Source organism: Macaca mulatta, chromosome 15 (genome assembly GCF_049350105.2).
Source record: "Macaca mulatta isolate MMU2019108-1 chromosome 15, T2T-MMU8v2.0, whole genome shotgun sequence".
NCBI classification, from domain to species: domain Eukaryota; kingdom Metazoa; phylum Chordata; class Mammalia; order Primates; family Cercopithecidae; genus Macaca; species Macaca mulatta.
This window is the reverse complement of record NC_133420.1, coordinates 22,892,835-22,914,963: the sequence shown is the minus strand read 5'-3', so window position 1 is coordinate 22,914,963 and position 22,129 is coordinate 22,892,835. Positions and strand designations below refer to the sequence as shown.

The 22,129-nt window shown below is 51.4% G+C and overlaps 2 protein-coding genes across 23 annotated transcripts in view; one reads left to right on the top strand and one right to left on the bottom strand.

The window, feature by feature from the left end:
* The first annotated feature begins 6,868 nt into the window (after positions 1-6,868).
* Positions 6,869-15,391, top strand: ARPC5L (actin related protein 2/3 complex subunit 5 like). Its single transcript, XM_077968053.1, has 4 exons — positions 6,869-7,104; positions 11,340-11,411; positions 12,634-12,810; positions 14,548-15,391. The coding sequence occupies exons 1-4, from the start codon at positions 6,955-6,957 to the stop codon at positions 14,608-14,610; spliced, it is 462 nt and encodes a 153-aa protein (XP_077824179.1). The 5' UTR covers positions 6,869-6,954; the 3' UTR covers positions 14,611-15,391.
* A 617-nt stretch (positions 15,392-16,008) lies between these two features.
* Positions 16,009-22,129, bottom strand: part of GOLGA1 (golgin A1) — a 70,455-nt gene continuing 64,334 nt past the window's right edge. For all 22 annotated transcript variants that reach the window (XM_028834853.2, XM_077968039.1, XM_077968042.1 and 19 more), the window contains 4 exons: positions 20,111-20,170; positions 19,395-19,565; positions 18,798-18,884; positions 16,009-18,240 (listed from right to left, as the gene is read on the bottom strand). In XM_028834853.2, coding sequence (XP_028690686.1) covers positions 18,160-18,240; positions 18,798-18,884; positions 19,395-19,565; positions 20,111-20,170 — 399 coding nt within the window. In that variant the 3' untranslated portion in view covers positions 16,009-18,159. The remainder of the gene's footprint in view (positions 18,241-18,797; positions 18,885-19,394; positions 19,566-20,110; positions 20,171-22,129) is intronic.

Below are 22,129 nucleotides of genomic sequence, written 5' to 3'. Positions count from 1 at the left end.
TTTTGAGACAGGGTCTTGCTCTGTCACCCTGGCTGGAGGGCAGTGGCGCGGGTGGCTCAAGCCTGTAATCCCAGCACTTTGGGAGGCCGAGACGGGCGGATCACGAGGTCAGGAGATCGAGACCGTCGTGGCTAACACGGTGAAACCCCGTCTCTACTAAAAAATACAAAAAACTAGCCGGGCGAGGTGGCGGGTGCCTGTAGTCCCAGCTACTCGGGAGTCTGAGGCAGGAGAATGGCGTAAACCCGGGAGGCGGAGCTTGCAGTGAACCGAGATCCTGCCACTGCACTCCAGCCTGGGCGACAGAGCGAGACTCCTCTCAAAAAAAAAAAAAAAAAAAACCTCCGCTTCCCGGGTACAAGCAGTCTTCCCACCTCAGTCTCCTGAGTAGCTGAAACTACAGGCACAAGCCACCAGGCCTGGCTAATTTGTTTATTTTTTGTAGAGTTGTTGCCCAGGCTGGTCTCCTGGGCTCAAGCAATCCGCCCGCCTCGGCCTCCCAGAGTGCCTAGGATTACAGGCGTGAGCCACGTCGCCTGGCCATACAGCCTTTTTTTTTTTTTTTTTTTTTTTTTTTTTGAGACGGAGTCTTGCTTTGTCCCCCAGGCTGGAGTGCAGTGGCCGGATCTCAGCTCACTGCAAGCTCCGCCTCCCGGGTTCACGCCATTCTCCTGCCTCAGCCTCCCGAGCAGCTGGGACTACAGGCGCCCACCACCACGCCCGGCTAACTTTTTTTTGTATTTTTAATAGAGACGGGGTTTCACCGTGTTAGCCAGGATGGTCTCGATCTCCTGACCTCGTGATCCGCCCGCCTCGGCCTCCCAAAGTGCTGGGATTACAGGCGTGAGCCACCGCGCCCGGCCATACAGCCTTTTTTATTTTTATTTTATTTTTTATATATTTTTTGAGATGGAATCTGGCTCTGTCGCCGAGGCTGGAGTGCCGTGGCACGATCTCAGCTCACTACAACCTCCGCCTCCCGGGTTCAAGAGATTTTCCTGCCTTAGCCTCCCCAGTAACTGGGACTACAGGTGTGTGCCACTATGCCCAGCTAAATTTTTCTATTTTTAGTAGAGACAAGGTTTAGCCAGGCTGGTCTTGAACTCCTGACCTCAAGTGATCCACCTGCCTCGGCCTCCCAAATACTGGGATTACAGGCGTGAGCCACTGGGCCCGGCTAGTACAGCCTTTCTTAAAGTGAACCTGACCAGGTTTCAAATTCTTGCTCTGCTGCCAAGGTAGTAGTTGAGACTCTTGGGAAATCTCTTCCCCTCTCTTGAGTCTCAGTTTGCTGACATGTGAAATGAGGCATTTATGAGAATTAGAGGAGATACCTGTAAACCTATTAACCCCAAATCTGATGCATAACAATGGCTCAAAATATCATCGGTGTTCATGTTCCCAGAGGAAGGAACGATTCAGTAGAGCCCAGAAAGTGAAACAGGGATTCACAAAGCAGGGCATGTTTAGGTTTTCTGATTAATGTCTGCCAACCAGTAGGCATTAATCAGTACTCCAGTGCCACTCCTTTGCCCTTAATAAAGACACGCCACCTCTTAGAGCTATGGTTGAAGCCAGATTGTCCTCTTGTTACTACCAGGTGTAACCACCCACAAGGAGACTTCTCCCATCTCCTGAGTAGCAACTTCCTCTGTGCAATCCTCTCCTTAGCCCCAAACAGTCTGAAATAAAATGATGCATTTATGTATCTGTTTCCACAGCCAACCTAGAAGTTCTCTGGGGACAGAACCTTGGCAGACACCTGAATTAATTTTTCTAGTCTTCAGGCCCAGCTTGTTGGATGAGTTGGATGAGTTAATGAACCTAGACCCACACCAAGGTGAGGCAGGCTTCCAGAAGGTGGAGGGATACGGGGAAAAAAGAGAGTAGAGGGCAATCCTGGCATGGCTTAGTCTTTTTCTTTCTTTTTTTTTTTTGAGATAGAGTCTCACTCCACCCAGGCTAGAGTGTAGTGGCACGATTTCAGCTCGCTGTAACCTCTGTCTCCCAGGTTCAAGCGATTCTTGTGCCTCAGCCTCCTGAGTAGCTGGGATTACACAGGTGTGTGCAACTATGCCTGGCTAATCTTTGTATTTTTTTTCCCCCCAAAATGGAGTCTTGCTCTGTCGCCCAGGCTGGAATGCAGGAGCATGATCTCGGCTCACTGCAACCTCTGTCTCCCGGGTTGAAGTGATTCTCCTGCCTCAGCCTCCCGAGTAACTGGGATTATAGGCACGCGCCACCACGCCCAGCTAATTTTTGTTTTTTTGGTAGAGACAGGGTTTTACTATGTTTCACCTGGCCACCATGTTGGCCAGGCTGGTCTCGAACTCTTAACCTTGTGATCTGCCTGACTCGGCCTCCCAAAGTGTTGGGATTACAGGTGTGAGTCACTGCACCTGCCGGCATGGCTTAGTCTTAAATGCAAATCTAGGCCAGGCACGGTGGCTCATGCTTGTAATCCCAGCACTTTGGGAGGCTGAGGCAGGCGGATCACCTGAGGTCAGGAATTTGAGACCAGCCTGGCCAACGTGGTGAAACCCCGTCTCTACTAAAAATACAAAAATCAGCCAGGCATGGCGGTGCACGCCTGTAATCCCAGCTAATCTGGAGGCTGAGGCAAGAGAATCGCTTGAACCCGGGACGTGGAGGTTGCAGTGAGCCGAGATCGTGCCATTGTACTCCAGCCTGGGTGACAAGAGGGAAACTCTGTCTCAAAAAAAAAAAAAAAAAAAAAAATCAAATGGTGCACGGTGGCTTTCCTGTTTTTCAAATGCTTAGAGTTAATGACTCTGCACATCTTTTTCGAAACTGAAGTCATTTGTGACTCTTCCTCTTACATGCCACATCTAGTCAACCAGCAAATCTCATCTACTGTACCTTCAAAATTCACCCAACTTGAAACCAGGTGAGGTGGCTCACGTCTGTAATCCTAGCACTTTGGGAGGCCGAGGTGGGTGGATCACCTGAGGTCAGGAGTTGGAGACCAGCCTGGCCAACATGGTGAAACCTCATCTCTACTAAAAATACAAAAAAAAAAAAAAAAAAAAAAATTAGCTGGGCATGGTGGTGGTGCCTATAATCACAGCTACTCAGGCAGCTGAGGCAGGAGAATTGCTTGAACCTGGGGGGCAGAAGTTGCAGTGAGCCAAGATTGCACCACTTCACTCAAGCCTGGGCAAAAAACCAAAACTCCATCTCAAAAAACACAAAATTGGGGCCGGGTGCGGTGGCTCACACCTGTAATCCCAGCACTTTGGGAAGCTGAGGCAGGTGGATCACCTGAGGTCAGGAGTTTGAGACCAGCCTGGCCCACATGGTGAAACCCTGTCTCTACTAAAAATACAAGTTAGCCAGATGTGGTGGCAGGTGCCGGTAATCCCAGCTACTCCAGAGGCTGAGGCAGGAGAATCACCTGAACCTGGGAGGTAGAGGGTGTAGTGAGACGAGACCATGCCACTGCACTCCAGCCTGAGCAATAGAGTGAGACTCCATCTCAAAAAAAAAGTTGTCTGGGTGCAGTGGCTCATGCCTGTAATCCCAGCACTTCGGGAGGCAGAGGTGGGCGGATCACCTGAGGTCAGGAGTTCCACACCAGGCCAACCAACATGGAGAAACCCCGTTTCTTTTTTTTTTGTTTTTTTTGAGACGGAGTCTTGCTCTGTCGCCCAGGCTGGAGTGCAGTGGCTGGATCTCAGCTCACTGCAAGCTCCACCTCCCGGGTTCACACCATTCTCCTGCCTCAGCCTCCCGAGTAGCTGGGACTACAGGCACCCGCCACCTCGCCCGGCTAGTTTTTTGTATTTTTTAGTAGAGACGGGGTTTCACCGTGTTAGCCAGGATGGTCTCGATCTCCTGACCTCATGATCCGCCCGTCTCGGCCTCCCAAAGTGCTGGGATTACAGGCTTGAGCCCCCACGCCCAGCCGAGAAACCCCGTTTCTACTAAAAATACAAAATTAGCTGGGCATGGTGGTGCACGCCTGTAATCCCAGCTACTCAGGAGGCTGAGGCAGGAGAATCGCTTGAACCTGGGAGGCCGAGGTTGCGGTGAGCTGAGATAGCCCCATTGCACTCCAGCCTGGGCAATAAGAGCGAAACTCCGTCTCAAAAAAATTAAAAAAAAAATTTACCCAACTTGTTCCCACCATCCTCATTGGCCCCTACCTGGCTCAGGCTACCACTATGCCCTGGACGGTTGCTGTCACCATCTAAATCACCTCTCTACTTTGGTTCTCGATCCCAGATGTGTTCTCAATACAGTTGCTTAGAAGATCCTTTTCAAACAATTCAGACCTCTGATCATATCACTGTTCTTCTCAGAATTTCCAGAGCTGTCCCATTTGAATTAAGACTGAGTCCTTTCCTCGGCCTACAGAGCCCTACTCTCCTCCCAACCCCCATCTCATCTCTCTTCTGTTCCTGGCTGTTTCTCAAATATACCGAGCCCACCCCAACCTCTAAGCCTTCGCTTAGTTGCCTCCTTCATTTCCTTCCAGTCTCTGTTCAGTGTCACCTCCTCAGGGACACCTTTTTTTTTTTTTTTTTGAGATGGAATCTTGTTTCGTCACCCAGGCTGGAGTGCAATGGCATGATCTCGGCTCACTGCAACCTCCACCTCCTGGGTTCAAGTGATTATCCCGCTCAACTTCCGGAGTAGCTGGGATTACAGGTGCGTGCCATCATGCCCAGCTAATTTCTGTGTTTTTGTAGAGACAGGGTTTCACCATGTTGGCCAGGCTGTCTCGAATCCCGACCTCAGGTGATCTGCCAGCCTCGGCCTCCCAAAGTGCTGGGATTACAGGCCTGAGCCACTGCGCCCGGTCTTTTTTTTTTCTTTTTTGAGACAGAGTCCTGTTCCGTCGCCCAGGCTGGAGTGCAGTGGTGCAATCTCCAATCACTGCAACCTCTGTCTCCTGGGTTTAGGAGATTCTCCTGTTTCAGCCTCCCGAGTAGCTGGGACTACAGGTGCACACCATCTTGCCTGGTTAATTTTTGTATTTTCAGTAGAGACGGGGGTTTCGCCATGTTGGCCGGGCTGGTCTTGAACTTCTGATTTCAAGTGATCCGCCCACCTCAGCCTCCCAAAGTGCTGGGATTACAGGTGTGAGCCACTGCACCCGGCCAGGACACCTCCTTTGATCACTTTATCTAAGGCACACTCAGGTACCGCATGATTTTTTTCCCCCCTCAACACTGTCAGCCCTGACATAGTATAATACGAATTTTTAAATGCTGTCTCCCTGGGTGGAATGAAAGTCCATGACCATGAGCAGGGACATTATTCCATTTACCAGTTTCTTTGGGGGCTGCTTCTTTATTGGTAAAATGGGCACTTCTGGGTTCAAGTTCCTTCTGACTCGGATGTTTTGGGGATATGAATTTCTGCTGTCTCGTGGCAGGCCTGAATCACAAAGACTTTTTCCCAGATATGGAACTGTATTGCAGGTGGGCTTTTCGTGTTTCCAGGACCCCTGAGACTGTTTTTTTTTTTTTTGAGACCGAGTTTTGCTCTTGTCGCTCAGGCTGGAGTGCAATGGCGCGATCTCGGCTCCCTGCAACCTCCACCTCCCAGTTTCAAGCGATTCTCCTGCCTCAGCCTCTCGAGTAGCTGGGATTACAGGCCTGCGCCACCACACCCGGCTAATTTTGTATTTTTAGTAGAGACGGGGTTTCAGCATTTTGCTCAGGTTGATCTTAAACTTCTGACCTCAGGTGATCCGCTCGCCTCGGCTCCCGCAGTGCTGGGATTACAGGCGGAGACTTTTCTTTAGCGCCAGTTTCCCACTATGGGAGTCTGTATCCTGGTTACCACGGAAGATTAGGTTGCATCATAGTCTGGCAATAGTTTTTTGATCTTTAGACACAGTTCAATGAGAAGTATTCGAAGCAGTAAAAATGAATCACATTCCAACTTTTATTAACAAGGGTACTATTAGATGAAAACAGTTTTCATAGTATTATATAAAAGACCCATTTTACTTACCCTAAGGCTAAGATCAATTAACAGAACCCCTGGGGTAACAGCCCAGGCACCAAATCTGACACCTCAGAGTCGTCCTTGACTTCCCTAACCCGCTTTCCCGCATCTCAGATTCTGAGAATTTGGTTTCTATCAAGATGTGCCTCTCAAGCCAGGCCTCTCCTGCCAGGACGGTGGCCACAGGGCCATCTCCCTCTCCTGGGGCCCCAACTGCCTGGTCAAGGTGACTGCTACACACGTGGGGCCGCAAAATCCCTCGAGTCACAATGTCTTCAACGCCTTGTCAGCCCTCTGATCGCACTAAACGTCTTTAAAGCCTCCCACTCCTTTAACAGGGTCACCTCTGTGTAAAGGAGACCTCCTCGTGCTAAGTGTGGCGGCGTTCAAGATTCCAAGACACAGACCCCTCCCGCGTCACTCCCCGGGCACAGGAACTCCTACTCATCCCTCAGTCATCAGCTCGAAGGTTTCTTCTCCAAGAAGCCTGCCCAGCACCCGAGAAGTAGAGCCCCGAGCCTTCTCCCGGGCGCCCAGTCTTCCCCCGTACAGGCAAGGATCACCCCGGAAGCCCGCGCCGGGCCCCGCTGAGGCCAGGGGTTCTTCGGAGGCGCGGGAAAGCCGGATCACCAGCGCGATTACGGCACACACTATGCGGGGCCTGCAAGGATACCGGGCGGCCACTCCTCAGTGGTAAGACAGAGGCTCCGCGGAAGAGAGACTGAGGTCGGAGAGGCCGCGGAAACCCCATAGCGCACTCCACGGGACAGGTTCCGCCCCGCCCCGATGACGCTTCCGGATCCGGCGTGTGCCGGAAGTGGGCGGGCGGCGGCGGCTGCGCGCGGAGGCGGTGGAGGAGGTGCTGGGAGCAGCCCGGTGGCCGCTTCCCGCCCCCGAGCCGGAGCCGGTGCGAGTGGAGCAGAGCTGAGGTCGGGCCGCGAGTGGAGCCGGCTGAGCGGGCGCCGAGCTCCCGCCATGGCCCGGAACACGCTGTCCTCGCGCTTCCGCCGGGTGGACATCGACGAATTTGATGAGAACAAATTTGTGGACGAGCAGGAGGAGGCGGCGGCGGCGGCGGCGGAGCCAGGCCCGGACCCGAGCGAGGTGGACGGGCTCCTGCGGCAATATCCTTTCCTGACGCGGCGTCCGGGCCTGCGCGCGGCCTTCCCACCTTCTCGGGCCCCTTCGGGCGGGCCTCTGCTGTCTCCGACCCCCGGCCCCCTCAGGTCAGCCTTCAACTCCCTGCCGACCTGACTCCCCTGGGCCGTGCTCCCCTGAGTCCTGGTCTCCCTGGGTCCTTCCTCCCCAGCCCTGGCCCCTTCTTGTGCAGCGCAGCCCCGCAGGCCCTTGGACCCGGTGGACGGGCTCCCTCGGTAGCCCCGCAGGTCCCGCGCCCCGGGCTCTCTTCCCCTCTTGCCTCCTCGTCCCCTCACGCTGTCCCTTTCTGGGGGCCCCAGCACTCCGTCCCTCCCTTGCAGGAAATCGGGCCTATGGCGGGGCTGGGTCGGCGGCAGGGCGGAGGTGAGCCGTATCTGAGTAACCGAGTGATCGGTGAGGCTGGGGCGCGGTCTTCCGGGGCCAGATTGCCGCAGGGCGTGAAGATAGGTGGGTGGACCGCTGTGGGGAAGACAGGACCCAGGAGGGAGTGGAGGCGGCCGCCCTATTTCAGCCCTGGGGTCTAAGGTTGTGCCTCCCCTCCCCCAGTCAGTCTAACCCTCCCGCTTAATGCTGAGAAAGGGAAACCCTGTGGTTCCTCTGGTCACCTTGGTGGTCTCAGCTACGCTCAGCAAGTGAGTCTTGGCTCCCCCCAGTACCCTTCTGGTGCAGGAAGCAGCGGAAAGAACTAGTAGTTCAGAGCTAAGAAAAACCAGACACCTTGAAGTGAAGTGTGAAAGTAGAGCCCCACGCCTGGAAATGACTGTTCTTGTGGCCACAGAAAACAGCATTTAGAAAAGATTAAAAATAGAGGTGATTGTCACAGCCTTGCTTGGTCCTTTAGCAGTATGAGCGCAGGAAACTGACTTATTCTCACCGGAAGGATTTTTCTTTATTCAAATGGTGTTCCAGGAAGCCTGTCCCCTCCCCCCGCACGGGCGGGGGCAGGGTTGGAGGCCCATGCTGTACATAAATCAGGTTCTCGGTGTTGAACCAGTTGACTCAGCTTGGAAAGTGGGGCCTGCTGCTTTAGGGGGAGCCCGGCAGTGCTCCTCAGTGTGCCTTTAAAACGAAAACCTTCAGACTTGGTTTGAACAGGAATGTGTTTTCGGAAGTGGAGATTCAAGCTTGTCATTCCTGCCCCATCAGGATCTCCCAGTCCACCCTAGTTATGAAATGGGGTCAAGGGAAGGGTCCCCAGGAGGGAAGGTTGGTTGTAGTCAGGTGCAGGGCCTGGCTTATGGAGAGTCAGTGCTGAAGGGGGCTCCAAGGTCAGGCCTTTGGCCCAGGACCCTCATTGAACAGATGAGGAGGTCAGGCCTGTCAGCTGCTGCCTTGGTCTGGGTGCAGAGCCTTGTTGAAGGTCATGTCTTGGGATTCCCCTGCCTGGTGACAGGTTCCTTGAGGCTGCTTAGAGGCCTGGGTTTAGCACATCCCGGGGATGGTCGTTTCTCCATTCATGGCAGCGGCAGAAACCTTGTTACCATGGAGAGTGTTCCACCTGGGGTTGGGGAAAGGGAGGTTAGCGGATAAAGAGAACTGAAACCCTGGCAAATACCGGACCCAGGTAGGGAGGAGAATGGAACTGATATTTATTGGGTCTCTATCATGTGCCAAGAATTGGACTTAGACCATTGAGGACAGGGGAGCAGGGAGAGGGATAGAGGGATTGGGGTTGGGGAGGGCAGAGAGGAACCCTGTCCTGGGGCTATATAGGGAAGTGTGTGTGGCGGGAGATCACGCAGATGGGGTAGAAGGAACTCGGCTGTGCATCTTCGCACACCGCGCGCCATCATGCTCTGGCTCTGACCTCGGATAGGTCACATACCCTTTCACAACTCAGCATTCTCCTCTGTGACGTGGCAGACAGCCGTGCTGGCTTCCTAGGTTCTGTGGGAGCCTCATGGGCTAACATCAGCATCACGGGGCACACAGCAAGTGTCTGCTCAGGTCTGCAGCTAGAGCGGCAGCACGGGATTGTGGGAGGAGCTTGGGTGCCAGGGCCATCTAGACAGCTTAGTTTTGTGACCCTGTGCAGGTAATTTCCGTTCTCTGAGCCTCAATTCCATTGCCTTTCAAATGAGATAATGATTGTTGTTACTGGGATTTTTGGAATGAGATGGCATGTGAAAGCACCAGGCACAGGATCCGAGACCTTGTGGCGATTTAAAAGTATGAGTTCCTTTCCCCTCAGTGAAGCAGCTTCTAGACTTCTGGATCAGGGCTCTGGCCAGAGCAGTGGTTTTGAGCGATTTTGCACCCCTCCTCTCCACCTCAGGAAATTAGAAACATTTTGATAGTTACAGCTTGGGGATGCCACTGGAATCCAGTGGGCAGAGGCCTATGACCCACAGCTGAGATCCCACGTCAGAGAATCGTGGGTCCACAGTGTCAGTTGTGCCGTGATTGAGGAAGATCTAGAGATCAAGGGCTGGGCAGGGTTCCCCCAGCACCACAGCCTATTCTCTGAAAAGGTCTAAAGCCAGCCAAGTGTGACAGCCGGCTTCATGAATGATAGGTGATTTCAGGGAGGCCCTCCCTGCACCCCACATCACCCAGCTGCTGAAGGCCCTCACCCATCAATGGACCGAGTGATTGCTGGACACGTGGTGCTGAGGTAACGCCACAGCAGGGGCTTTTTGCCCCCGCGGACTAGTTTTATCCCTGCCCTTCCCCAACCATCATTTGAATGATTCCATTTGTTAATTGTGCCAGGTTTATATGAAGAGCAAGTGAGCCTATGTTTTCTGTTCAGCCTATGGGATCCTGCTTATTGCTTTGGGGACACCACCTTAGAAAAGAGTTACAAGGTCCGGGCACGGTGCTCACACCTGTAATCCCAGCACTTTGTGAGGCCGAGGCTGGCGGATCACGAGGTCAGGAGATCGAGACCATTTTGCCTAACACAGTGAAACCCCGTCTCTACTAAAAATACAAAAAAAAAAATTAGGTGTGGTGGTGGGTGCCTGTAGTCCCAGCTACTTGGGAGGCTGAAGTAGGAGAATGGCATGAACCCGGGAGGCAGAGCTTGCAGTGAGCCGAGATGGCACCACTGCACTCCAGCCTGGGCGACAGAGCGAGACTCCATCTCAAAAAAAAAAAAAAAAAAAAAAAAAGGAAGAGTTAAAAAGGTAGCGGTTATCAGTGGCTGATATCAGGCTGGCCTTGTTTGGATGGGGGAAAAGAAACTCCAGAGCTGAAAGACAGAGGGACTGGGCTGCCTCTTGAGTGTGGAAGGTGGATCAGAGCCAAGCAGGGAGCTGGGGAACCAGGGCTGGGAGTGGCTCGCCTGGTGGCGCAGACCCAGCTCACTCAAGATGGAGCTCACACTGGGGAAGCCAGGAGATTCAGCTCTGCTCCGAAGGCCCTTCCTGTCTGCACGTGGGTATCACTGCGTGAAGAGGAGTAGAGACCCGATTGGGCAGAAGCCATTCCTTGTTCTATTTTTGAAGCTTTTTGGCTGAAGCCAGTGTTTCACACGAGGAAATGAAAGTTGGCTGATGTAATTCAGTTTAAAATAGGTGTCACCTTTGGGGACCTAACCCAGATTGTAATTTTCTTTTGCATGCTGGGTATTCAGAACTCAGCAAAGAATGTGTTGTCAGGATTGCAACTGAAGTTGGGGGGGTAACGGTGGAGACTGGCTCATTGTTGACAAAAGCTTCTGTTAGATTGATAAACTCTTTCCAGGTAACAGTTGGGACCTCATTGATCCCAATAGGTCTTAGAAGTTCTAGCACATCTAAATTTCCTTAATAGTTTAATTGATGAAGAGCATTGATGAAGAACTGGGAGATCTCCCTTTGTACCTACATTTCCCCCTTTTTAGAGTGAGATGATGAGAACGGCCTCCAGTTCACATGTGCGGGTGCTGTGAGGATCCAGCAGGGGAGATACAGTGCCCAGCACCAAGCAGGTGCAAGTGAGCGCAGTCCAGTTTTACAGCAAGTTACCCCTCAAGGGCAGTTGCTTTGATGGGGAAGGTAGAGAGGGAGGAAGAAGGAGGGTTTGCATGGTTGGCAGAGGTGCCCTGCACCCTCCCCGTGTGGGCGGTAAACAGTCTCTGCCCACCTGGAAGCCGTGGAAGGTGGGTGGTATGGATGAGATCCCATCTGACTGTTCCCTGAGCTGTTTCTGAAGTGAGCTTGTTAATGACAGCGTGGACATGCTTGAGCCTAGCCATCCTTAACTGGTGGTGATGCACAGGGGACATGCTTCGGGCATTCCATGCAGCCTTGCGGAACTCACCCGTCAACACCAAGAATCAAGCTGTGAAGGTAAAGGGGTGGCGCTGCGGCTCTGCTGGGTGCTGTTGGGACCAGGGCTGTGGGTGTCTGGCCAGTGGGAGTGTGAGCTCCTCGGGGCTCTGGGCGGCGTCCGTTTCATCCGCATCAGAGGGAGTGAGCTGGCACTGGGCAGTGCTTCCACGGGAGCCTCCTGGCACTCCCTAGGTGGTGAGGCTTCTCTGACATCAAAGCTGTCAGTGTTTATACGAGAAACTCCCCACGGAAGCCTTCACTCCCGCTCGCGGCCTCGTAGGCTGAGAAGTCAGCCTGGCCCTGGCTGATGAGGAAAATGCATGAATTCGCTCACCTGTGGTGCTTATGCTCCTACAGCCTGAATAGGCTTTGTCTGCCCAAGGATTTTAAGTACCTGTATGCTTTCCTACCTTCTAAAAACTAAATTGTGCTTACTGCATCACCAAGGCTAAAATTTGGTTCAGGGAAAGGGGTCTCCCTGCAGCCGGAATTCTAGCAGCTGTGACAGCATCTTGATGTCACCGATGGCTGCACCTTCACAGAGTTCTGGGAAACGGCCCCACCCTTCTGAGTGTGAATACAAGAGGGATGCTGGAGCCAAGTCAACTTGGTTTGATTTTTTTGATAGTCCACCACCATTGTGGAGTATAATAAGGCCTTATTGGTATCATCTAAAATAGTGATGGGCTGGGTGCCGTGGTTTATGCCTGTAATCCCAGCACTTTGGTAGATGGAAGGATCACTTGAGCTCAGGAGTTTGAGACCAGCCTGGGCAACATAGCGAGACTTTGTCAGTATTAAAAATTAAAAAAAATAATAATTAGCTGGGCATGGTGGTATGTGCCTGTAGCCCTAACTGAGGTGGGAGGATTGCTTGAGCCTGGGAGAGGCTGCAGTGAGCTGAGCTTGCACCACTGCACTCCAGCCTAGGCAACAGAGCGAGACCCTGCCCCTCTCTCCCTCTCTTTTTCCCTCGTTTTTATTTTTTCTCTCTCTCTCAGAGTTGATACTTGTCTTAGTAAACTACTTATTCCCCCCAAAATAAGTAGAATAACTTGTTGGCATAAATAAAAGATACTTTGAAATTTAAATACACAAAAGACCTTCTAGCTTGCTTATTTTAACCATCCTGGACGAATTAGAAACTGCGTGGTGTTTCTGGAAACCTGTGTCCTTGCTTTGGTGTGGGGCATGGCGGCCTGCACAGCTCTGGGCCTCACTTGCTCTTTTTCGTCTGCAGGAGCGAGCCCAGGGCGTGGTGCTGAAAGTGCTCACAAACTTCAAGAGCAGCGAGATTGAGCAGGCTGTGCAGTCACTGGACAGAAACGGTGTTGACTTGTTAATGAAGTACATTTATAAAGGCTTTGAGAAGCCCACAGAAAATAGCAGTGCAGTGTTACTCCAGTGGCACGAAAAGGTATGTGAACGCTGCCATGCACCCCAGTGAGCCACCTGGCTTGCCCCAGTGTTCAATCAGCAGGCCGGATTTTCCAGAACAAACGTAGGTCGGTCTGCTAGGCGTGTGGGGTCAGAGGACGAGCCCCAATCTGGAATATCTGGTCACTTCCCTCTCCCAAGGAAGCTCCTGGTAGGGACTTGCTGTTTCTGGTCATCACAGTTACTTTTTTGCTTTTAGCTGCCGATTTGTGCCAGGCAGGACAGGGTGCCCTTGGTACAGGACATGTGGGCAGATAACACGGCATGGTAAGGTGGTCGGGGAGTCTAGGTAGGAAGGGGGCTTGCTAGTTGGTTGGGGCTTCGTGATACTTTGCAGTGGTGGAGGCAGCTCTCGGGGGTTCTTAGAAATAAGTCCTCCAGCCAGCTCTAAGGGCTTCCTCCTGCCCTGGCCTCAGCCTTACCAGGCCAGAGTGAGCAGTGGGCAGAAACCTTGACCTCGCTTAATATGGCCTTCATCCAGGTGAAGCAGAAAGAGCTGTGTGTGCCCTTCGCTTGGGTCTGTGTGAGAGCAAGGCCTTTGGCAGCCTGTGTCCTGCCTGTACCACTGGGGCTGCCTCCCACACCTTCCCCCACACACCCCTAGTGCCACAGTAAGCACGCCCACCATTAAAGCAGACCAGGCAGTTACTAACGTGCCTGCCTTCCTCAGAGGCTCAGTGTTGAGTTGGAAGAGAGGGGTTTTACAGTGGGCCAGTCCTTAAGGCGGTGTTGGTGCTGGGCTGTGGTTGTGGCCTTAGGTCTGCTGGTGGGTGTGCTGTGCCTCCTTGGCCTCCACTCTCCTGGAGCTCAGAAGGAAGTGAACAAGTCCTCTGTATGATGGGAAGGCCAGGCCCTCTCGTCCCTTTAAGGCAGCTTGGTGCCTGCCAGCCACCTCAGCAGGCGGCACTCAGTGGGCTTGTGTGCATCTGTAAACTCAGCACTTTGGGAGGCTGAGGCAGGAGGATCGCTGGAGCCCAGGAGTTTGAGACCAGCCCAGGCAATGTAGTGAGACCCCATCTCTACAAAAAAACAAATTAGGCGGGGTGCGGTGGCTCACGCCTGTAATCCCAACACTTTGGGAAGTGGAGGCAGGTAGATGACCTGAGGTCAGTAGTTCGAGACCAGCCTGGGCAACATGGTGAAACCCCGTCTCTACTAAAAATACAAAAATTAGCTGGGGGTGGTGGTGGGCGCCTGTAATCCCAGCTACTTGGGAGGCTGAGGCAGGAGAATTGCTTGAACCGGGGAGGCGGGGTTGCAGTGAGCTGAGATCTTGCCATTGCACTCTAGCCTGGGCAACAAAAGCAAAACTCCATCTCAAAAAAAATAAAATAAAATAGCTGGGCATGGTGGTACACACCTGTGGTCCCAGGTACTCAGGAGGATCGCTTGAGCCCAGGACATCAAGGCTGTGCAGTGAGCTGTGATCTGGGCGACAGAGTGACACCCTGTCTCAAAAGGGAAACTCGAGGGGCTCTGCTTTGTGTGCTTGGTGACAGCGTTCTCAAGCCAGTTCTGCTTGAGAGCCAGCAGCTCTCAGGACCCCACGGCTCCAGGCCAGGGCTCCTTCCCTAGAATGTGCTCTGTCTCAGGGATCCTCTTTCAAGGGATCTGTGATGGATCTAGGTCAGGGAACGTCCCCCCTGTCTCTGGCAAGCCAGGCTCCCCTTGGCCAGCCAGGTCTCATCTGACACGTTTTCTTTTCCTGCCCCCACAGGCCTTAGCAGTAGGAGGACTAGGCTCCATTATAAGAGTTCTTACAGCAAGAAAGACTGTTTAAAAAAAAAATAAAAAGACTCATGTTACCTTGAGAAGAATTCTGGATGCCCAGGCTGGTGAAGAAGGGATTGACAATGGACCATCTTCCTAGGAACTCCCAAGTAAACTATTTCAGGACATGTATCTGCTGAAATGTATTTTATTTTCAAGGTGGAGGGAAAAATCGTCTATTTCCTAAATCCTGTTTAGGATCTGATAGTCTATGCCTTTGTCTCCGAGTACTGCAGAACTGACATTTTGACGATCTACCAGGGTGGCAGCTGGCGTTGGTCAGGTGCACCTGTGTGCACTGGGGGAGGGATGGTTTGGGCAGGTGCAGATCCAAGGGCTGTGGTAAACGGGAGAGCTTGTGTTTTTGAAGTGGAAAAAAACCCAAGAGTTTGTACAGACATCCCGTCTTCCCAGAGAAGGTGGACACTCTTGGGCTCATTGTAAAGTGCCTGCTGCATCAATAAAGCTCTTGGCTTATTAGTATATACATTGCGGTGTGTTTCATATATGTAAAAAAATGGTAATGAATGGGATGGTAATGAATGAGAGTTCAGTTGTTCCGGAAACCCGACGTGGGAGGAGTAGACCTGTGCCCCTGTTGAGTCACCCCTAGGAGCGAGCATGGCAATCCACAGGCCCTCTGCCACAGGACGCCAGCCTTGGCCTCAGAGCTGCTGGCTGCTGCAGAGAGGTGTTTGCTGAATGAACTATTTATTGTTTCTTACTCCTTTGATTTGTATGTAATTAATTTTGGAGCTTATTTAATAAAGTGCCAAACATTTAATAATTGATCTAGGCTTTAGAAGTCTTCAGTTTGTGGGATTGCACTTGGAATCTTTTGAGGGTGGGGCCTCCGATGTGCCTGGTCACGTTTCCTGATGCTGGGTTGGCTGTGCTGCAGAATCACTGCTGCCTGGACAAGTTTTCTTTAAAGAACTAAACGTCAGGAATGGGGAGCAATCAGCAAATAGATAGAAGGGATAATTTTGTTTCCCATAACCAATAACAGAGCCTCTCTGAAGGGCAAAAATGCTTTTCTTTCCTTTTCAGCACGTGTAACTGCAGCTTGCATTCTGTTAAAGGTTAGGGCCCCATTCACACTCCTGAAGCTCCTCTGGGTCATAGAGCCCTTGGATACAGACTTTGACCAAAGTGACACAGTCCTCCCCTCCACAGCTCTCCCCTCCTCAGCCCCTCTGCAGAACCACTGCAATTCTTGGGGGGTAGAATGAGGCTGTTGGCTTCATTAAATTACATTTATTCACCCAAATCCAGTCGGGGGAGGTGCTTTCTGAAAGACAAACATTCTCTAGCCCTTGAAGTTGGCCTTGGAGTGTTAAATATGAGACACAAAATACCAGATTTAATGAGTCAAAGAAATAGTGACACGCCAAACTAGTAAAATCCATTGTAGTTGCATCTGGATTGAAGAGCTTTAATCAAAAAGTGTATTGCACCACAGATGAATTTTCTACAGCAGTTTTCAAGAATACAATCCTATTTACAATATGGAAGGAGAGCTCAAGATCCACTGCTTGTATAAAGGGCTATAGATACCGTCGCTATCACAAAGTTTTATACAAGTCAAAGTGCATTAAATCACTTAGAATATTTACTCCACTCTTCCTCTTAAAGCTGAAGGAAATTCAACATGCAGGAGGAAAGCCTAGTCAGTGAAGCCTCCCTAAAGTGAGTACAGACCTAGGAACGGGCCCCACAGCTACACCTAAAACGGCTGAGGAGTGGGACCTGGGGTGCGTGTGGGGCCAGTTCAAGGGCTGGAGAAGCCACGGAGGCAGCAGACGGGCTTCCGTGGAAAAGTAGCTGCCTTTGGCTGGCCTTGAGCTACCCAGTCGTAGAGACGCTCTCCTGAACAGCCGAGAAAGGAAATGTGACTTTGAAAAAAGGCTGCCTCTTACCCATCAAACTTGGAGAAGAGACTCCTGTTTCGTGTTCCCACCAGGTAAATGGAAATTCGTGTTCGAAACAAGGGACAACTGTGTCTGCAAGGAGGAGCCAGATGAGGTGGTCAGTCACTGGAGAAGGGTGCCTCTGGAAGGCAGAGAGCCTGAGCTGGGACTAAGGAGATGCTGCCCTGGCTTGGTTCTTCATGGAAATTTCGTTAGGTTAACGTTGCAAATAGGTGTTTTTCTGTGACATACATTTTATATACCTATGTTGGCCCTAAGCATGATTGAGAAATACAACTTTCCATCACTGGATAATGGATAATAAATTTAGGAGCTCCAGTTATTAATTTAGTTTTTTATTTAACCAGTGAAACTTTCATCAAACAATAAACTGTTTCCTTTCAGATTCAATATTGTGGTTTTTCCAGAACCAGCATGTTCCCTTCCTCAGTAACGAGGAATCCATGAAACAAATTTCTGTCGGTTACTACCAGAGTCGTGCATGCTACAAGTGCCGCAGCCAGCTGGGGGCCGTCCGGGTGTAGTGTCATTTTAAGTATTTGGGGTGGGATAAGGGGGAGAGAGTGGCTCCACACACAAGGTTGACTGCCCCAATGTCTCCATCAAGGCTGGGGGACAGCTGCTGCCCCACTGGAGACAGCGGACTGTCCTTCAGCAGAAGACGGGTGATCTGCATTGCCCAGCGGCCGCGCAGCACAGAATCAAGACAGACGCCACTGCGCTTCAGAGGGAGCAGTGCCGGAGTGCGAGTGAGAAGACAAAGGAACGGGAATCCGAGTTTTAGGAAGAATTCCCTCTGGACGCTCTGATTTTAAGAACACCAGTTAAATGGATTTTATAATACAGAAGACATGTTTATAGTAGTGAAGAACTTCAGCTATAAAAAATAGTTTAAAATGGTTTACCAGCAACCTATCCAAGACAAGTACATTCATTAAAAAGGCAATTGAGTGTATTTGGTACTATACTTAGGGTCTTTTCATGTATTTGCTAGTTTTCTTAAGTGGAGATACCATCAGAAAGGTGCATATTCCTCATTCATCCACACCGGCCCTTAAAGATGGATCCTCTAAAGTTCTAGGTGGTTTGAGAGACAAGGTGAAAGACTGTTTTCTTGAGAGGAAGGGATAAAAAGCTTCTAACTCTCTGAATTTTTAAAAGCCACTCCTATGGAGTTCCCATGGAGTTGGCTGTTCCTGGCAGAGGCAGGTGGGTTTCGCCTGCCGGGCACCATCTCAAAGGGCCGTCTCTGCCTCCCGCGGCATCGCTACGTGGTGACTCAGGTGTGCCTGCCAGATGCTGATGGCTTCAGCTGTAAGTGCTACTGTGAAGTTAGAGGACTCAGGTGCAGACGGGGTGCTGGCTGGAGCTGGGATATTAGCAGCACTGTGGAAATCTGGGTAGTGCCAGGACCCTCCTGTTTGGTGACCAGAATGACAGGATCAGCTACCCCCTGAGGTTCAGGTCAGCCTGCAGGGAAGTGGGCCTTAAGTCTTGTAAACAATGTTTAGACGCTTGTACAAAATACTGCAGTTACAGTGATTAAAAACCCACCCAGACTGGTGTGTCAGTGTTCTTTTCACAGAAAAAGTGTCAACCCACGGAGCTCCATCCTTGGGTAGTCCCCTCTAGGACCATGGTATCCGAGGGTTTGAGATAGATGGCCGGATGCTGCCTTTGGGAGCTGGTTTGGACCCAAACCATGACATCTGCATTTGAAACAGAAAAGGCTTCTGAGATGCAAATCAGGACTTAGTGCCAGGGAAACTGAACCACCCCTCCCCTCCCCTGAGCCTGTCACTCCTGCCCCCCACGCATCCTGCCTTTGGCTCTGAGCACAGCAAGAAGATGGTTCCAATAACCAGTCTGCAGGCCCGTGCTCAGTACCGGAGGGAAATGAGAGAAAAACACTGAGTTGACAGGAATAAGGTAGTGGAACTGTAGGTTTTTTTCCTATTAGAGCATTTATGCAGACACTTTGGGAATTTGAGTGCTGAGCCAGACCTGGGGCTCTCAGTAAAGCACAATCAATGAAAATGCTTTGAAAAACACGTGGCCTGTTGGTCAAGTACAGCACAGACGTTTGGGCACAAAGGATGTCATTGCTAAAAAGTGCCTGGATCAAGTTCATCCAACAGCAGCCAAGCTGATCATGCAGCTGTGCTGGTTACCTACATTCGTGGGGGCTAAGGGGTCTTCAACTGCTACTGCTGGGATGACTGACGACATATTTTGGAAGCTGTAACGGTAGACCAGAGAACCCTACCTTATATTCCAGAGTTTCTTTGAGCATGTTCTCCTCCTCTTGGGAAAAGTTCAGCAACACCGACACAGCTTTTATAAGATGAAAAGCCTGAAACACAGTAAGTTTTGCTGCCATAGGCCAAGGTGGAGGTGAGGCGGGGTGGTGGGGGGAGCTACATGGCATGTCCTGCTTGCTTTGGTTGGCAGGACCAAGTGGTGGGTGACGCTCTGGCACTCTGAAGTTTGGCAGCAATGATAGGTTCTTTCTTCCCCTGCATCCTCAGGGACCTGGCAGGCTTCAGGGAATTTCCCCAGCAGCTACCCTACCCTTTGGCAGGACCCAGGAGTGATGGGTGGACTCTGCTCCCGGCCTCCGCACCCAGGCCAGGATTTAGAAGTGGAGCCCACATCTCCCACCAGGAGCCGGTTCCTGCATGGCCTCTCCCGCCAGCTGCTCACTCCGCAGGCCAGCGCCAGCAGGAGAAATGACTGAGCGCCCACAAGGGCGTCAAATCAGGATGTACGAGGAAAAGGGAGAAATGGGCTGGGCAGGGGTTCCTGCAGGACAGACTGTAGGGCGGGGCCTCAATACCCAAAAGACACTTCAAAAGCCCTTTACCTCGGATTCGCGACAGGACATGAATTTTAAAACCACATGCTTAAGGTACTCAAAGTTGATCTCGCGGGCATCCGTCAGGTCGGCGTTATTCGTGACGGAAGGCGCCATGTTTGCCATGTCAGGTCCAGGTTTCTCCCGGACTTCGAAGAGCTCATTATCGGGTCTGATTTTCTGAAAAACCAATGGGAAAGATGTTACACTGAACCGTCTGAGGCAGGTGGAAAAAGTCACATGGGAGGTTCACCTGGTCCAAACCATGATCACTATTGTAGGGCAAAAAGGGCCCCACCTGAGAAGGAAGCACCTCCAGGTGGGCTTGAGGAGGGAGTGACATCATTTGGGGAAACTCAGATAGTCCCTTATCCGTGGCAAGAACACATGTCCCTGGGGCCTGGAGCTGCTGGCATCCCGCATCGGGCCGAGCACTCCGCCACACACACTGTCAGAGCGTGGCTGTGCTGGCCTGGCAGACAACCCCACTTTCAGATGAGGATGCAGGCTCAGAGAAGGCAGGCAGGGCCGCGGCCACGGAGCTGCTTCAGAGGTGCATGCAGGCTGGCAGGCCGGCCCACCAGCTAACACTGGACTGCCCAGTGACCCCTTGCAATTAATTAGGGGTTGGGGGGAGCATAGGCAGCGAGGGACCTCAGGGGGACCAGGCACAGGCAGCAGGGGGAGGGCTGGGAAGTGGGGCCAGCTCCTGTGGGGGCACTCACCAGCTCCTTCTGCAGAGTCTTCCGGAGCTCCAGCATCCGCTGCTGCATCTGCTTTATGGTCTGCGACAAGCCCCACCCCACAGACAGTCAATCATTATATGCATGTTTCACCAAAGGAAACAGAGCCGAAGATCCCACGGGGTCCCCTGTACACCTGTGAGGAGCCTCTGCCCTGAGAAGTCATCCTGAGAAGCTGGTGCTCAGCTGTCGCGTGTTGTGCCTACGCCTGCTGGGCTGTCATCCCTCTTGGGCCACTGCTTTCACACACTGGAGTCTCCACGTCCCACAGAGGCCACAGTCCCTCTGTGTGGACATGAGTGCCCCAGTGCTGCCCATCCCTTCCCAGGGGCTTGGTTCTCCACACACAGCCCAGCTGGAAAAGGCTCTGAACCATAGATTTTGCCATCAAAATTCGATTTTTATGCTGTGATCCCCAAGTAGGATACTTAGGTGAGGATTTATGGTTCTCATCACTACTGCTCTCTTGAAATACATTAATAATCTGCAATGCTTGTTTTGAATACCCTAACAAGATCATGGTTTTTCTGCACAACTCATCAACATTCAGTTTTAGATAAATAATTTGGAAAATAATTTCTTTTCCTTTCCTTTTTTTTTTTTTTTTTTTTTTTGAGATTAATTCTCACTGTCGCCCAGGCTGGAGTACAATGGCGCGATCTCAGCTCACTGCAACCTCAATCTCCCGGGTTCAGGTGGTTCTCCTGCCTCAGCCTCTCAAGTAGCTGAGATTACAGGTGCACACCACCATCTCGACTAATTTTTTTTTTCTTTTTTTTTGAGATGGAGTTTCACTCTTGTTGCCCAGGTTGGAGTGCAATGGTGCAATCTTGGCTCACTGCAACCTCTGCCACCTGGGTTCAAATGATTCTCCTGCCTCAGCCTCCCAAGTAGCTGGGATTACAGTTGTGCGCCACCACACACAGCTAATTTTATTTTTTTGAGACGGAGTCTTGCTCTGTTGCCTAGGTTGGAGTGCAGTGGCATAATCTCGGCTCACTGCAACCTCTGCCTTCTGGGTTCAAGCAATTCTCTTGCCTCAGCCTCCTGAGTAGCTGGGATTACAGGTGCCTGCCCCCAAATCCAGCTAATTTTTGTATTTTTAGTAGAGACAGGGTTTCATCATGTTGGCCAGGCTGGTCTCGAACTCCTGACCTCGGGTGATCCACCCACCTTGGCCTCCCAAAGTGCTGGGATTACAGGAATGAGCCACCACGCCTGGCCTTCTTTCTGTTTTCTTTCTTTAAGAGACAGCATGTCACTATGTTGCCCAGGCTGGATTCAGTCTTTGAACTCCTGGGCTCAAGCAATTCTCCCATTTCAACTTCCCGAGTACCTGGGACGACAGCTGTGCACCACCATGCCTGGCTGATTTTCTTTGATGTTTAATTAGTATTATAAGCCTTACATTTATTACACATTCCATACACAGTCCATTATTCACTAGACATGCTGAGACTTATTTTCTCAACTAAAATCTTCATAATATAGGAAATTTTTTTTTTTTTTTTGAGACGGAGTCTTACTCTGTCCCTGAGGCCAGAGTGCAATGGCACAATCTCAGCTCTCTGCAACCTCTGCCTCCTGGGTTCAAGCAATTCTCCCACCTCAGCCTCCTGAGTAGCTGGGATTCCAGGCGTGTGCCACAATGCCCAGCTAATTTTTGTCATTTTAGTAGAGATGAGATTTCACCATGTTGGCCAAGCTGGTCTCGAACTCCTGGCCTCAGGCGATCTGCCTGCCTCGGCCTCCCAAAGTGGTAAAATTACAGGCATGAGCCACCACACCCGGTTTTAAATAAAAATTTATTCGAAGTCTCCCAATGGTAATATATCTAAATGCGTTCTTTCATGTACCCCCAGTCCACATCCCCATTCTTGCACAGCGTGGCTGGAATTGTAAATACATTTTTCATGTATCAGAGTCATCACTGCCTCCTCCAGCTTTTCTAATTGTAATGTCTAGTGTGACAGGAACTCCCGGGGATACCCCTGTCTTACT